General features: G+C 39.0%; 1 protein-coding gene across 3 annotated transcripts in view; it reads right to left on the bottom strand.

Moving 5' to 3' along the window:
* The window catches only part of si:dkeyp-9d4.3 (caskin-1), a 47,473-nt gene that overhangs the window by 11,221 nt on the left and 21,207 nt on the right, over nucleotides 1-15,045 (bottom strand). The window contains exons 4-14 of one of the 3 annotated variants that reach the window (XM_024259486.2): nucleotides 12,545-12,690; nucleotides 12,336-12,431; nucleotides 10,537-10,658; nucleotides 9,541-9,649; nucleotides 8,674-8,782; nucleotides 7,844-7,938; nucleotides 5,658-5,772; nucleotides 4,883-5,158; nucleotides 2,925-3,023; nucleotides 2,651-2,835; nucleotides 936-1,017 (exon numbers count right to left, since the gene is read on the bottom strand). In XM_024259486.2, coding sequence (XP_024115254.1) covers nucleotides 936-1,017; nucleotides 2,651-2,835; nucleotides 2,925-3,023; nucleotides 4,883-5,158; nucleotides 5,658-5,772; nucleotides 7,844-7,938; nucleotides 8,674-8,782; nucleotides 9,541-9,649; nucleotides 10,537-10,658; nucleotides 12,336-12,431; nucleotides 12,545-12,690 — 1,434 coding nt within the window. Of the gene's footprint in view, nucleotides 1-935; nucleotides 1,018-2,650; nucleotides 2,836-2,924; nucleotides 3,024-4,882; nucleotides 5,159-5,636; nucleotides 5,773-7,843; nucleotides 7,939-8,673; nucleotides 8,783-9,540; nucleotides 9,650-10,536; nucleotides 10,659-12,335; nucleotides 12,432-12,544; nucleotides 12,691-15,045 lie in introns of all 3 variants that reach the window. The other 2 variants (XM_024259485.2, XM_024259487.2) reach the window with 2 other exon arrangements.

The raw sequence follows: 15,045 nt of genomic DNA on the forward strand, positions 1-15,045 counted from the left end.
ATCCATAGCTTCAAGACTGGCACTTCAACTCAAAAATACTGCAAAAGTTCGATCTTGTTAATTTGTTTGTGATATTTATCTCGTTACACCAAAAAAATTACAATAATCTGTGTGAATATTTTTGGACTAAATCGAGGAAGCAAACAGATTTACAGTTAATGCTCCACATTTCAAAAGAAATCTTGGATACTGCATCAGATTTTCTGTTTTCAATCCAATGATCAGTCGGATAATCTTCCTGCCTGTGTCTTTGTTTGAACGCAGGCGCCTCAGTAGTTCCTCTCCTCATTCATGGTGACACATGACGCCCAGGATCTAACGCACTTCATTCTCTGTCTTTTTGCAATGCAAGCAAACATTTGGTGCTGCATTTAAAGCTTAAAGCTCAGCAGTTCAAAGCTGAAAACAAAAGGATTTCACTCAAAAAGATCTGCGTCTGTGTTTTAAAATTGCTTGTTACAGCGGCTTTCATTAATAAAAAAACCTTGAGGAAGTAGAAAAGAGAGACTGTGAGAAGAAATGCTGCTGGAGTCTAATATGTACAGACGCGTGGAGTTTAGACAACCAGAATGAATCAAAGCAAAGTGAAGAGGGAAAAGTAGTTCAAACAAGCCCCAAGAGAGTCAGGAAGTCACTGTGTGAAGAAACTGTTTTAGTACAGTAAACGCTTCAACTAAACAGCTTCACACAACAGTTTGCACCTGAAAAGCAGGAAGTTATAGCATTTACTTTCATTTTTGGCTTTAACGCTGACTGCTAATTCTCCTGAGAATCTGTTATAATAAAAAACATTAGAAGAAAAACGCATAGAAAATTGTGATTGATAAATCCAGCCTGATTTCCTCAATTACTTATTTGTTTCCCAACTGGACTCCGGTTTCTTTGAATGCAGCATTCACATATTAGATTAGATGTCTTATATGCAGCGTTCTTACTTGCTGACTGCTCCACAGACTGTGACTGCTCCAAGAGATGCTCCTTGGCTTTCATCGACTGGGACAGCACCGTGGCCAGGAGCTGAAAGACACGCAAATAATCAGACGCTTGAGGGAACATTTCAACTTCAGGTCTTCATAAAAATAAAAAATAAAAAACAACTCTCCTCAGTTTCAATCTCCTGCGATCTGCAATCGACCCATCTTACATTAAAAAAACATTTCCTGTCACCTATGTGTTTTCACACCTTCCAGCTATCTTACAGACCCTTATGACCACTGTACAGATTTGGAATGGGTGATACATCGGTGCCAGTATCAGTATCAGTATGGGCCAATATTTGCATAATTTGAGTTTATCGGTATTAGATCTATACCAGAAAAATCCACCAATATTGTTATATTTTCAGATATGCTTTATTTTGACAAGGATACTTGTTCCTAATAGATCCTTGGGACTGGAAAACATATTTTTACAGTCATAGCCAGTAATTGTTCTGACTGTTTTCATATACATTTGATATAGATTTTCCTAATCAATCTCTTGCCGTGGAAAGCTTATGATTTAACGTTTAATAGTCAATAAATGTCTTCAAAGTGTTCCTATGAGATCCCTTGCTGTATCTGTAAAAGAAAAGTTGTGTATTTCTTATAAAGAAACAAAAAGAAAATCTAAACTTGGTGTTATTGTAGACATTTAAATATTGGTATCGGCAAATATTGTGATATCGGTTATCGGTATCACTGGAAAAAACTGATATCAGCCTATGCCTAGTACAGATGGTACAGGTGAAACAAAAATGGCGAGCAATACTGCCGCTATCCAGCCATACAGTTTTGAGCCACATGCCAACTCGAATGAAGAAAATGAAGACGTTGATGGATCTATATGTCTGTAATTTGATGTATTAAAGTGGAGCAGAGCAAGGAGCTTGTGGTTTGGTGTAGTAGCTTTTATGTCACAACTACAAGCTTTTTCAAACTGTGTTTTTTTTTTGTCTGCTCCTGATTCACGATTTGAACAAAGAAATACTCAGAAATGCACTGTTAAGCTCGATTTTTTAAATATATGTCTTCTATCATCAGGAGAAGGCCACAAGAACATGTTGCAAACGCCAAAAACAACATTTTCATTGGCGTGTAAAGCTTGTTTCACTTCTGAAATCTGATGCTTTAGGTACTTTCTTTTGAATGCAAACTTATTTTTTACCGATTAGATCAAATGTCAAAGACGTTTTGGGTTGCAGAGCAGATGTGCAGGATGAAGTCAGTTTCCCACCACAAACACTTCTTAAACTAAAGTTGTTAAAACCAAAGTGCCAGTCAGGTTCTGATCTTTAAGTGTTTATAGTTTTGTGTCCTTTTTTAAAACAAACTAAAATCTGTTATCTTTATAACTCCACTGTCTAAAAGTGGAGTTATTGAGAAAACAGCCCACAAACCACAAATGTGTCTGATTTCACTTTCAGTTTAGCTTCTTATCAAAGCAGAAACAGAGTGGTTTGTTACTGTGTAATGAGCCATGATTTTAGCACATCTGGCCTACTGATGGGAAAAAAAGGTGATGTTGATCTCTCCAACGGAAGGCCAAACTAAACAGGAAGAAGTCTTGTGGTGAACTTTGTAGAGTTTCTTTCCTGTAAATGTTTTGCCGTTTCCCAGAAATGATCTTCTTGTTAACTAAAGGTGTAGCAGTGACATAAGTGATGTCGCACCTTGACTCCTTCTGCCTGTGCGTGCAGACCCGGTGCGTTAAGGCCGTGAGTGTTGAGCCCTGTTGTGGGAGCGGGGTGAGGACTCGGCGCGGGTGTGGTTAGCACATGCGTGTTTCCAGAGCTCTGTAAGCTGCTCGAGGATCGGACACTGCCGAGACTCCCCACGCTGCCGCTGCGCTCTCCACCTGCAAAGGTGAGCGCATGATAAACGAGCAGCAGCACAAAAGAAAATGCAGATTTTTTTTCCTGTTAGACTCCAACTTGGCTTTTTCACCTGCCAGCGGCTTGCGCAGCACCCAGATGTCCTCAGTGGTGCTGCTATGGTGTCCCAAAGTGGGAGAACCCTGAGGACTCAGCTCTGCAGTCCTAGAACCTGTCTCATACACACACATTCACAGACACACAAACGCATATACACACATTACTGCTACTATTACTGTCAGAGCACTCAAGAGAAAAGGCCTCATTACCACAAATGCAGTCACTAATTAACTACACAAACAATTGTGTGTGATAATGTGTGCAGTTTTATTTTTAAGAAGTTAGATGAACACTGTCATGCAGGCAAATGCACAGACTGCACTCACTCACATCCATATGCATGTTAACCATAACCTTTTAAAATGTGACTTAACAAATCTTCGTCCAATATTATTTTACTGACATTAAGAAATAATGTTTATCTCCTCTCACTGGATACTCTTAAAAATATATTTACATATCAAAAGGCAAATTCTATGTTCGGGTCAAAATTGACCCGTTTTCAAATGTAAAAATTTGTCAATTTTGACCCAAACACAATATAAGAGAGACTTTTTAATTATTTGCTTCTGTTTTTCTATTTTTTCATGTGTTTTGTGTCTAGGGGTAAGATTCTAGCTTTGGTTGCGAGTGATCCTAATGAAGAAGGTCTAACTGCAGGGATGCCCGGTTCAGTTTAGTTTAACACTCAGCTATTGCTTATATTTTATGATTGATTTTATGTTTTTGGACGATTACTACTGTGAAGCCCTTTGAGGCAACTGTGTAGTGTAATTGGGCTACATGAATAAAATTGTATTGAAAATCCCGGACGAGCCCCCAATTTATGCGATTTCTTATTCCTCTAGATCCCCCTTGACTGAAAAAGGGTCCAACATTGAGAACCATTCATTTATTTATGATTAAATACTCAACCACATTGCTCAATTGCATAGTCCTTTGTGACTTTTAAATTGCGGTTCTGCTACTGTTATTTTTTATGCGCTCAGAAAGTGGAGCAAGGAGCTTGCGTCCTGTCTATAGCTGCTACATACCAACTACAAACTTTTTCAACATAAATTTTAAGTCACAGAAATGCAATTTTTAAGCTTAATTTTCTCTATATATGTCTATCCTCCATCATGGAAAAATGCCACAAGAACATGTTAAAAACACTAAAAACACAATTTTCATCTGAGTAAATATTTATAGACTAATTTAGTTACTCCACAGGAAATCAATACTACTTAGATTTGGTAAACTTTCAAATTAAAAGTATGCATTATTTTAAAGATGTTTCAGTAAATTGCAGAAATGTTTTTTTTTTCAAAACAGTACTTTGAGAGTAATAGTTTCTCAGTTAATCTTTCCCAATCCACTCTAAGTGATCTCCTGACTGAACGGGTGAACTCTGTTTGACTTCCGTAATGACTGATTTTTTTCTGATTCAAATCATCACAGATGTGTTGCGTTGCTTTCAAAATTTCCTTTCAATCAAGCACATGTTATTTTAGCAACTCTAAAAAATAACATTGTTAGCAGCAACAATGACATTTGTATTAATTTAGAACTGAAGCCTTGCAATCTCATGTTTGTCTAAAGGTGATTATTAATGTTGTCTGAAATACAAATGAATATGAACATGTCAGTCCATTTGAACCCTCTATGTAAATCTTATTTTTACATAATGACCATGTTATAAAAATACCGCCTGTGGCTGAGTATTAACCCTAAAAGGACAGTTCACTCAGATTGTAAGTAAATGTTTTAAAATAACAAAATAAGTGCAGTTTGTTTCACAGTCTTAAACAAAAAAAAAGAGATTTATTTTTATGGTTTGCTTTATTTTGCAAACATAAATAAATAAAATGTCAATAATTGTCATCTAGGTGAACTGAACCTTTACTGGTGCATTCAGCACAACGCTGACAGATGGGCTGCTTTGTCAAAAACCATAAAAAAGGATGCTTATCTGTGATTTACAGTATGTACCTGTCTGACTCTGCTGCTCCTGAGAAGTGGAGAGAGGAGGAGAAGAGGACAGAGGAGGAGTAGACAGAGCAGGAGGAGAGATGGGCAGAGGGACATACCCAAATGAGGAGAAGCGAGGGAGGGACTGTGCGTTGAGATGGAGGGGAGGAGGAGGATGAGGCAGGTGCAATGGGAGGACTTTGGTGGGGGGGTATGAGTTCCCGTTAACCGAGGCAATGGGACAGGGGTTTGGCCTGCGGAGCAGGAGGGTGTGGCACTGGTGGGATGGGGAGTGACCTGGACACAAGCCAGTGGGAGGGAGGGTGCAAAACAACAACAACAACACAACAAAAACGGATCAGTCAACCAGAAACAAAACAAGTCTAATCAGAAAAATACAAAATCAAATCATGAAAACAACACATCCATATATCCTCAAGGAATATATCTGGAAAAATCAAAATATGTTATCACTTTAAAAACGAAGCAAACAACTTAAACATAAGCAGAACAATCTAACAAAGCATGCTGTTTCAAATATGAGGGGTTGTTAAAAAGTAAGGCAAGTAACAGAAGGATCAGAACTTTAAAGGAGTGGGGGAGCAGAGGAACAGCCAGCAGAGGACAGTTTTTGATCAGTGAAGATGATGGACAGGAAACTGATTCGTTTACAGCTGCTGCTAACTACAACTACTGGCTGACCTTAGCGACGGAGCAGCTGCTAAACTCACGCATGCAGAGGCACACACATCCACCCGCCCATACACAAACCCACAGCTGTGATGTGGGTGGTCACCTGCCCTTTTGATGACTTCCACCATATTAGAGGGGAAGTAGCCCACACGGTCATTTCCTGTGCGGTTGTCATGAATGCAGCCTTTCCACCGGCCGTCAGAGTGCTGCTCCAAGACCTGCATAACACAAACAGACACATGATGTACACGGATATTTGGACACAGAACAATCACTTACATTACGACAATTACTCCAATTGACAATTGTCTGACTGTGCTTTAGTTGTAGGGAAAGAAATGTTACTATTTACCAATTTACGTCACTGTTTCCAGTTTCCATTAAAAAAAGAAAAACTCAATTCTGAAAACAGAAGTAATTTCCAGAAAACAAAATGAAATGTTTAAAAAATTGGAAACAATGAAACCGCAAAAGAATAGGTGTTATGGGACTTTGCTGATTAGATAATGATATCCAGTATCGCTTTATGTCAAATAATTTCAGTTGAAATGATGGACCAACGTCCCATAATACCTACATTTTCCGTTTCCTCGTTGTGTTTTGTTTTTCTAACATTTTGCTCTGTTTTTTGGAAATTACTATTGCTCTTCGAAAGGATTTTTACATTTTGGTTTCTGGAATTTTGTTTTGTTTTCTGAGTTATAATGCTGTTTTTGTTATATTTGTTTTGCTTTTTTAATTGTTGTTGTGGTGTGATTTTTAAATTTTAATGCGTTAAGAGATTTGTTGATGTGATTTGCCCTTCAGGGCCATTGTATTTATGACCTAATGGTTATAAATAATGGTTTTTAAAAATATACATATTTTAAATGACAAATCATTCAAATGCAAGGCAAGGTGGACTATATTCGCCAATCTATTGAGCATTGATGCACACTAGCTGTTCACAGAGACTTCAGGGAAATTTCCAAGGCACTGGATTTTGAAAGATTCAGACAACCCAACAAAGGAGCAAATTTGTTATATAGAGTAGTGAGTAATGGAGGAATTTGGACACAACCTGTGCATTTAGTTTGCATTCTCGGGTTACTACACTGACTGCATACAGAGAACTGGACAGAATGACCACTCCTCCCTTGCATTCCAAATAGGAAGTATCTCCTAGCTCCAAGAAGCCAAAATCCTTTGGACTTGTATAGAGAAACAAACAGCAATTACTCATTCTATTTGTCAGAATAACCATTCTTGGTCTGATACATCTTTTTAACATCTTCTTGCTAATCCAATTATTTTTATCCAAGTTCATTGCAAGTTATTCAAGTTATAAACGGACCAATCAGATGCCTCAGTAAAAGCATGTGGTGCCCACTGGCCCCACCTCAAATGCTTGTTTGACAGCTTCTCCCAAGTCGCTTTCAGTGAAAGGGGTGTATACTTTGAACAAGCTCACTCATGATTGGCAACAGTAGTTGCAATAGAAAGGTTGACTCAGACCAGCTTAGATCAATCAATGTCGACTGGCTCCAAATGGCGACGCCCGTATTGCATTTGGCTGCAGCTGGAGGTAAAGCATTTGTGTGTCTAATTAGCAAGCTAGTCTTAGCGTGGGTCTTGTCCAAATTGATTTTACCCTAAAAAACCTAAATACTTATTAATGTTAAATTAGATATGTAAGTCCTACTATTTTTAAAAATTAAATTGAGATTTTTTTTTGTTGATTTGCAAAGTTTTTTGCTTGTGTTTGCTTAAAAAAGGCAACAAAAAGTTGAACAAAAAGTTTCCTATTGAGTTATTTTTTGTGAAGGTGATGCAACTCTGGGACTTCAGTGAAACACAGAATGCAGTGATTGTTTGAGGCTTGACCCAAACAGAGACTCCGCAATCTTATTACATTAAAAACAGTTGTCAGGATTCTGTGATCTGGTTCTGTCATGTTCTGTTTTCTGTCAGTCTCACAATGTTCAGGCCAAATCATCCACAGCTGTTTTCATTTAGTTAATTGTCCTCAGCCTATTTAAGTGTCTGGTCTTCGGTTCTGCATTGTCAGATCATCTGCTCTTCTCTGTCACTGGTTTGTTGTCATGGTTTTTTCATGTTTAAGTTGGTTTAGTAAATTTTTGAGTTTCTGCCACAAAGTCTTGTTTCCTGCATTTGGGTCCTTCACCACCATCCATGACAACAGTAGTCATACACAACATTTCTGTAAATCAGCAACAACTAATCAAACATCATCCAGAACTTTGGGTTCTTAAATTTTACACCTCAGCTGAAATATTTCGGAGACTGTACCGTGATAATGTCTCCAGCTTTGATGTTGAGGCTGGTAAGGTCGTAGTTGTTGCAGTAGTCTTTAAGGGCTCGGACCTGCATTGCAGCTGATGCATCTGTGGGACAAGAGAGCAGACCAGAAGATGGAGAGGAACAGCAGCCGTGAGAGGTCTGCATGTCAGCTGTAAGTCTTGGTTTTGGTGCAGATAAGAATCCAAAAAGACCCATATATATAGCCATTTAATTAAAAAAGTCTGACACAATGCTTTCCTAACAGTGTGCTATTGTCTGACACATGATGTTAAAATTAGTTTTTTAGCTCCACAAATAGGAACACTACTTATGATGTAATAACCTAATTATTAACCTAGTTACTGTTAACTTCTGGACTAAATATAGCTATTCCTATTTTCTAACATTCAGCATTGTTTTAAACTTAGAAAATAAATTTTAAGTAGCATGTGTGACAAATAAAACAGACTTCTCAAGATCGTCCTTCAGCTCCAGCAGAGTATTAGTCAAAAGAGGTATGTTCAGCTCAAGTTATGCTTTGTTATTAGAACAAAACCAAAAAAGTTTAGTGCAAAAGTACTTTTCAAAAACCACTAATGTCTGACATCAAATAATTTTCAGAAAAGACAAGTTACAATTTAAATTGACATTAAGGATAAATGCTATACACCCCCTAAAAAAGTGATTTCTTTTTAATGAAACATTACAGTTACACGTGCTTTACTCTTGTAAGTAAACTTCTGCTTCCTCTGCTTGTGGCTCAAATAAATTCTAAAACTTGGTGTTTTGGAAGCAGGAGTGATTTTTGACATGTGAACTTGTGCACTCCCCGTCCTGACCTCTCAGTAGCTGTTTGATCTCCCGGCTGGCTTGTGTGGTGGTAAACTGGTTAACGATGTCCAGAGCTGTCTGACTCAGAGTGTTCCTCACTCCGGCACTGATGCCACTCTGGAAAAAGGCAGAGGACAAACCTGATTAATGATCCATTCTTAAAGTCCCACTCCAAATATATTTGTATCTATGGTGAAATTGTTCCCAGTGGTCTTTTAAATCCGATTAACCCAAAATCCTGTATTGTTTTTTAAGATATACTTTCTCCAGAGTTGCAGGAGTTCATTGGATGTTCACCTCTGGGTTGTGGGCGGGACCTTTCGCGCAGAAGTAAGCCAGTGCTAATTTCCCATGATCCCCTTGTTTACACTTTCTCCCACTAGCTTATAGCCTTACAGTTTTGAGCCAGATGTCAGCTCAGATGAGGAAAATCAAGACATTAATGGATCTATTTATTTTCAAATGGAGGATTTAGAATTGTAGTGGAGAAGGGAGACTTGGACCTGCCTGTTGCTGCGTCAGTTTTTTCAAACTGCATGTTTTTATCTGCTCCACATCCATCACCATTTGAAGAAAGAAATACTCAGAAATGCAGTTTTAATCTTAAATTATTTTATAAATGTCCTCCATCATGAGAAAAATGCTACCAAAAACATGCTTTTCAGTGGAGTGGGTCTTTAAGTGGTGATATATAAAGCTGAATGCAGAGATATGGATCAGCTGAAACAACTTACCATTGCAGACAGATAATTTATTGCTAACTTATTATAGGCACTTCCTTACATCACTAAGTGGGTTGAAATATACATTTTTTTGGTGTAAACCAATTTTAAAGATGAAACTGCAATAAAAAAACATAAACTTGAAAGACTTACATCCAGCAGCAGGCGCACTACCTCTGTCTTCCCACAGAGGGCAGCCTGATGCAGAGCGGTGCCACACTCTGACTGTCTGTTGATATCTATGCCAGCCTGAATGAGCAACCTGCAACACCACAGGATAATGAGATTAACCTCAATTAAAACTCATTCATGGCATAATTTAATCAAAGTAAGAAGCACAAATTAGCTGAAGACAGAATGTATACAAAAAAGAAGACTGACAATGACAAGAATGCAAGCTGAAGTCCAATACAAATTGAATTTTGTCATCCACTTTGAAGTTTAAAATGTAATGACACTGCAACGTCTGTACAAAAGCTGTTGACAGCTTTTTTTTCTCCACAGCAGGCTGTAGGGGTGTTTCTGCTTCTGAGTGATAGCAGCTTTGAGCCGACCAGACAGAAAGCACAGCGGAGCAAAGAGAAACAAAGTATATAAACTTCCGAGAATGTAGGGTCAACTTCAAGCCGTGAAGATACTATCTAGACAGGATTTCAACAGGAACCATGCCAAGCTGTCCGTGGGTTGCTGATTTTCATCTTAAGGAAAACAACTTGCGCAAACCAAGTTTTGAAGAGCAGTTATTTGTCTCAAAAACAAGAGAGAAATGTAATTATTTAAGCGGAGTGAATAATGTGCAGGAGCAAAAGACACTGTGCTGTTGGTGGAAAATGTGCAAATGAACATTTACACAGACATACAAGTAGATTCATTAAAAAGAGCAAAAAAAATTTTTTTGAAAAAATATTTAAACAAATTGCAACTAGCTTAATGGTGTTGCAATAATGAAACTTTTTAAAAAGCCGCTCCTTTTCCAGTTCAGACGTGTGAACTTCTGAGTATGTAGATTATAACTTTCAGAATAATGGCCGCATACAAGTTTGCATAGTCGTTCACATACTTCCAGACTAAAGCCAGATTTGCAAAAAGAAAGACTAGTTAGTGCAGGACAACAGTCTGGGGGAGGTAGAAAAAAGAAAATGCTCAGACCTTATAACGTCTATGTGTCCGTTTTTGGCGGCGAGGTGCAGAGGCGACACGCCATTGGGGTCGGAGGGTTTGGGTTCCAGCATGGCTGCACACATGTTGCTGCTGAGGAGGAGCTGGACGACCTAAAAACACAAAGAGATCCACATAGTTTTGGACTTTGCGTGAATCTTAGGCAGAGCAGAGCCCAAGTGTTCGACTCCTAGCAAAAACCAAGAGGAGGCAGCACGCCACAACTACTTTTGCCTCCTTCTTTGCCTCTCAATAGGTAAAGAAACCTTCTCCTTTTTACCACATTGTTATAACAAAATTAGATTTCTAGATTAAAAGTCAAACTGTGTTTTTTTCACAGCAGTGTGCTCGTTTTGAGTTCAACCCTTTGTATTGTATTTATCAGAGTATACATTTTTTGCATAGTTTGGCCAGGGGTGGGACTTATACTTGGGAGTGACTTATAAGGGATTTTAAAAATAAATATTGGCTCAGATATTCGTCACTTTCCCACTAAGAACCTGCACTTTAGGTATGTACATCAGTGCAGAAGAAAAAGTGACGTCCAAAACAAACATGGAGGAGAATCTGAATGTTCTGAACATCTAGTTCAGGGATAGGCAGCTCCAGGCCTCGAGGGCCGCAGTGTCAGCATGATTTTCAGATATCCAAGCCCTACTCATGTCTGAATAACTGGTTCAGGTGTGTCCCGCAATTAGAACATGCTAGAGCAGGGAATGTTGGAAAACATGCTGTATATCAATGATCTAGTTTATGAACACATTTCTTAACAAGAATTGAGCATCCATTTTGACACATGTCAAAAGAGGCAGTGACGAGTGAGTCACGTTCAGTGTGAGCGCAGCATTACACCAGGCTTGGCAGATTTGTTCAGAAGTGATGCACTGTCCCAAAAGTGGGAATTATGCTCTGGAGCAATTTTTTTTATTTTTACTTCTGATTTTTTTTTGCGTCCAGCAACTTATCTTTCGGTGCGAATCGGAGCCTTTTAAATAAGAGAATAATTTCTGTAAATATCTTCCAAAAGTGGCCGGTCTCTAGTAGACGCCGGCCTCCTATAAACACAGGGTCTTACGGATGATCGTTACTTTAGACGTCCATCTCTAATAGTGGCCCAGCTCCTTTGAAACAGATGGCTGTCTGCAGTATTTGTGTTGTGTAGCAAAACCCAAGAAACGTTCATTCGATTTAGCGTTTCAATTTTGTGCAGTGGCATACGCCAAAGAACATTCTGGTGAGGAATCTGCACCACATTTGGGGTGGATCCTGAACGTATATGAGAATGGTGCAAGCAGATGGACGATACTGAGAAGACAGCTGCAGAAAAAGAAAGCCAGCGACAAATTAGAAGACTAAGAAAAAGCAACACAAAGCAAACAAAAACAAGTATTTGTGGAGCTTTTAAATGAGAAACATGAATAAGATTAAATGCTACGGTTTCATCAGTGTGTAAGGTGGTCAGTTATACAAAGCCTTGAGTTCTACATTGACATCACTTTGGCTTATTTCACCTTCCTAAAGATTTCTGCAGATACCCAAAACCCTGTCCTGACATAGTGGGATCTCTGATTTTATCTAGATACAAACCAAAAGGATTTGTGGGAAGCAAGCCAAATCCATTGACACCCCACCCCCATAACCCACATGGCCCAAATAATCCACAGGATTTGTTCTGGTGTCAAACACCAAACCCCCCCTAGATGACACAAAAACATGTTTTTTTTGTTTTTTAGTGAGGTAAATAATAAAAATTATGTATGTTGTGTTTGGTTCTTGAGAGGTGTACTCACTCCAACTCGCCCAAATTCACAAGCGAGGTCCAGTGGGGTTTTCCCGGCAGAGTCTGAGATGCAAGGGTTGGACTGGTGTTGCAGCAACATCTCTGACTGTGAAACACGCACAAACGCACAAGCGGAGTCACATTTTATGCATCCATCATCAAACTTTATCGCACTCACTTCATGTAATCACGCATGCGTACACACACACACAGAGTTACCCCATCGTAGTGTCCATGCTGAGCTGACAGGTGGAGAGGGATCTGTCCTTCATCTGACGGCCCGTTGACTGATGAGCCTGCCTTCAGCAGCATTTTCATTGGCTCAGTCTTTCCCTGCCATGCAGCGTAATGCAGAGGGCGCATTCCTGCACACACACAGAAAACAGATTCAAACTATTGAATACCCACTTTGATCATCTTTTGATGTACTTTGGAAGTTTTTATTATGATTATGCCATTTTTAGCCAAAATTAAAAAAAAAAACGGTGTCATTTTCAAGGCGATAGTTTCTGCAGAGCGGCACTAGTTCATTATAAATACACCTCTAAGTTGTGGGTGGATCTGTTTGCACAGAGTAAGCCCATCCCCATTTCCCAACATCCCTTTGATAACACTTTCCTGCTAGCTTACATCCCTTCACCTAACCTAAGCAACAAAAATGGCGAGCAATATCTGAGCTATCCAGCCATACAGTTTTAATCCAGATTCCTGCTCAAATGAGGAAAACAAAGATGTAGATGAAACTATTTGTCTACAAGTGGACGAATCAGAATGGAGTGAAGCAGGGACCATGTGGCTCACTGTTGTAGCCTCTAGGTCACATCTACAAGCTTTTTCCAAAGACATTTTTGAAATCTCCTCCTTATTCACAATTATTTAAATAAAGAAATACTTAGATGTGCAAGTTTGAGCTAAATTTATTTATAAATGTCTTCCATCATGAGAAAAGTCCTACAAGAATAAGTTAAAAATACAATTTTCTCCAGAGTGGACAAACAAACATACATTTACATTAAAGAAACATCAATATTTAACACCCAACAGAACATTTTTTAAGTACTTACTTGAAACTCAAAAAGTTATATTATGGTGTGGAAATAGCTTTATTTATTATCTTGCAAACTGAACCATCCAGGACTTCCCAATCCTCATCCTCCACTCTGCCTGTTCTCCTCTATGCCCAGTTTGATTGGATAGCCCTCACTTAAATCCTCCTGGAAAAAAGAAATCTAGCAGTACTTGACCCTCTTTACCCCCTTGTGACCTCCAGAAGTGTTGTGCGCCAGCGTCTTACTCTGGCATTTGAGACAAACAGCCCTCTAAACAAAGGGCAAGGAATCCCAATCACTGCTCTGACATGAACTCAGCAGACTTTGGAGAAAAAATGTAGGACATTTCCCATTTCAATGGACCTGGAGGAAACACGACACTGCAAAGAGGTCAGACAATAAAACAAAGAAAAGTTGTGTCCAGCTCCTGCAGCCAGAGGACATTACACTCCACTTTACAGACACAGCTGCACTAGTAGCAGTGGTCGTGTTTCACAAGGCATCGACCCAAAACCCCAGAAGTCTCTATAGCATAGATGAGCCTCTCTGTAAAGCTGAGTAAAGCCCTTCAGGCTCAGATGGTCTGTGAGAAATCTGATTCAAAGAGTTGTGATGGAAAAAAGAGACACACCAGCTGTAGGAGTTACACACACTAAACGACTAAAACATTCAAATATGAAGACAAATCACATGTAGAATGAGCCATAAGACGCTGTTCTTCTGAGCAACTGGACTGTAAAAGGTTGATCTAGAAGATGCTCATGTAAAAGGTTTCTTCACCTCTAACTGCTGATGGAAAATTAAGATGTTTTACTCTCTGACTATTTCAGAGGTGTGACAAAAAGGGAAATATAAACAAGATGATGCTGATCAGAATAGTAAATGAGACTTCATCTCTAGCAAAAAGATCTCACAACAGGATTATACACGGGAGATAGGAAATGGCTCAAACGCCCCACCTCTATTGAGAATTGGTTTCTCCATTTGGACATAGATGGTCTCTGTACCAAACCATCCCGTCTTTCTATCCTTTTCTTCCTCCGATAAGTGACCTCTGTCCTTCAGGTGCAGCTGAACTTCTGAGTTCTGGCCTGATGTTGTGGCTTTTGACCAAGTTTTGTCTGAGTGTATTTAATATGGATGTTGTGTTTGTTGAAGATCCTTCTGACTTTCTCAGACACACCTGACCCATCTGAGAGAACAATGCTCATCTGATGCTCTTCTTCTTTGCTGGGCTCAGTCCGTAAAGTTCTTATTTGGTTCTTTTACCAGCTATTCCTAAAGATCCACTCCAATGAAATTTGTGTTTTTGGTGTTTTTAACATGTTCTTGTAGCATTTTTTTAATAATGGAAAACATAAATAAAAAAATAGACTAAAAGTGTATTTCTGTGTATTTCTTTATTCAAATTGTTGTGAATTGGTAGTAGACAAAAAAATATTGTTGGATAAAGCTTGCAGTTGTTACATAGGCCACAATCGGCAGGCCACGATCTCCCTGCTCCACTCCATTCTGATACATCCACTTGTAGATGACTGGACGATGTACATCCTCGTTTTCCTCATCATTACTCGCCATTTTTATTGCAGGTAATGTTAGTTAGAGGATGTGAGGGGCTGTAAGCTAGTGGGAGTGTGTGTACTGTAAACACATGGGTGACGAGAAGTGGGG

Source organism: Oryzias melastigma, linkage group LG1 (genome assembly GCF_002922805.2).
Source record: "Oryzias melastigma strain HK-1 linkage group LG1, ASM292280v2, whole genome shotgun sequence".
NCBI classification, from domain to species: domain Eukaryota; kingdom Metazoa; phylum Chordata; class Actinopteri; order Beloniformes; family Adrianichthyidae; genus Oryzias; species Oryzias melastigma.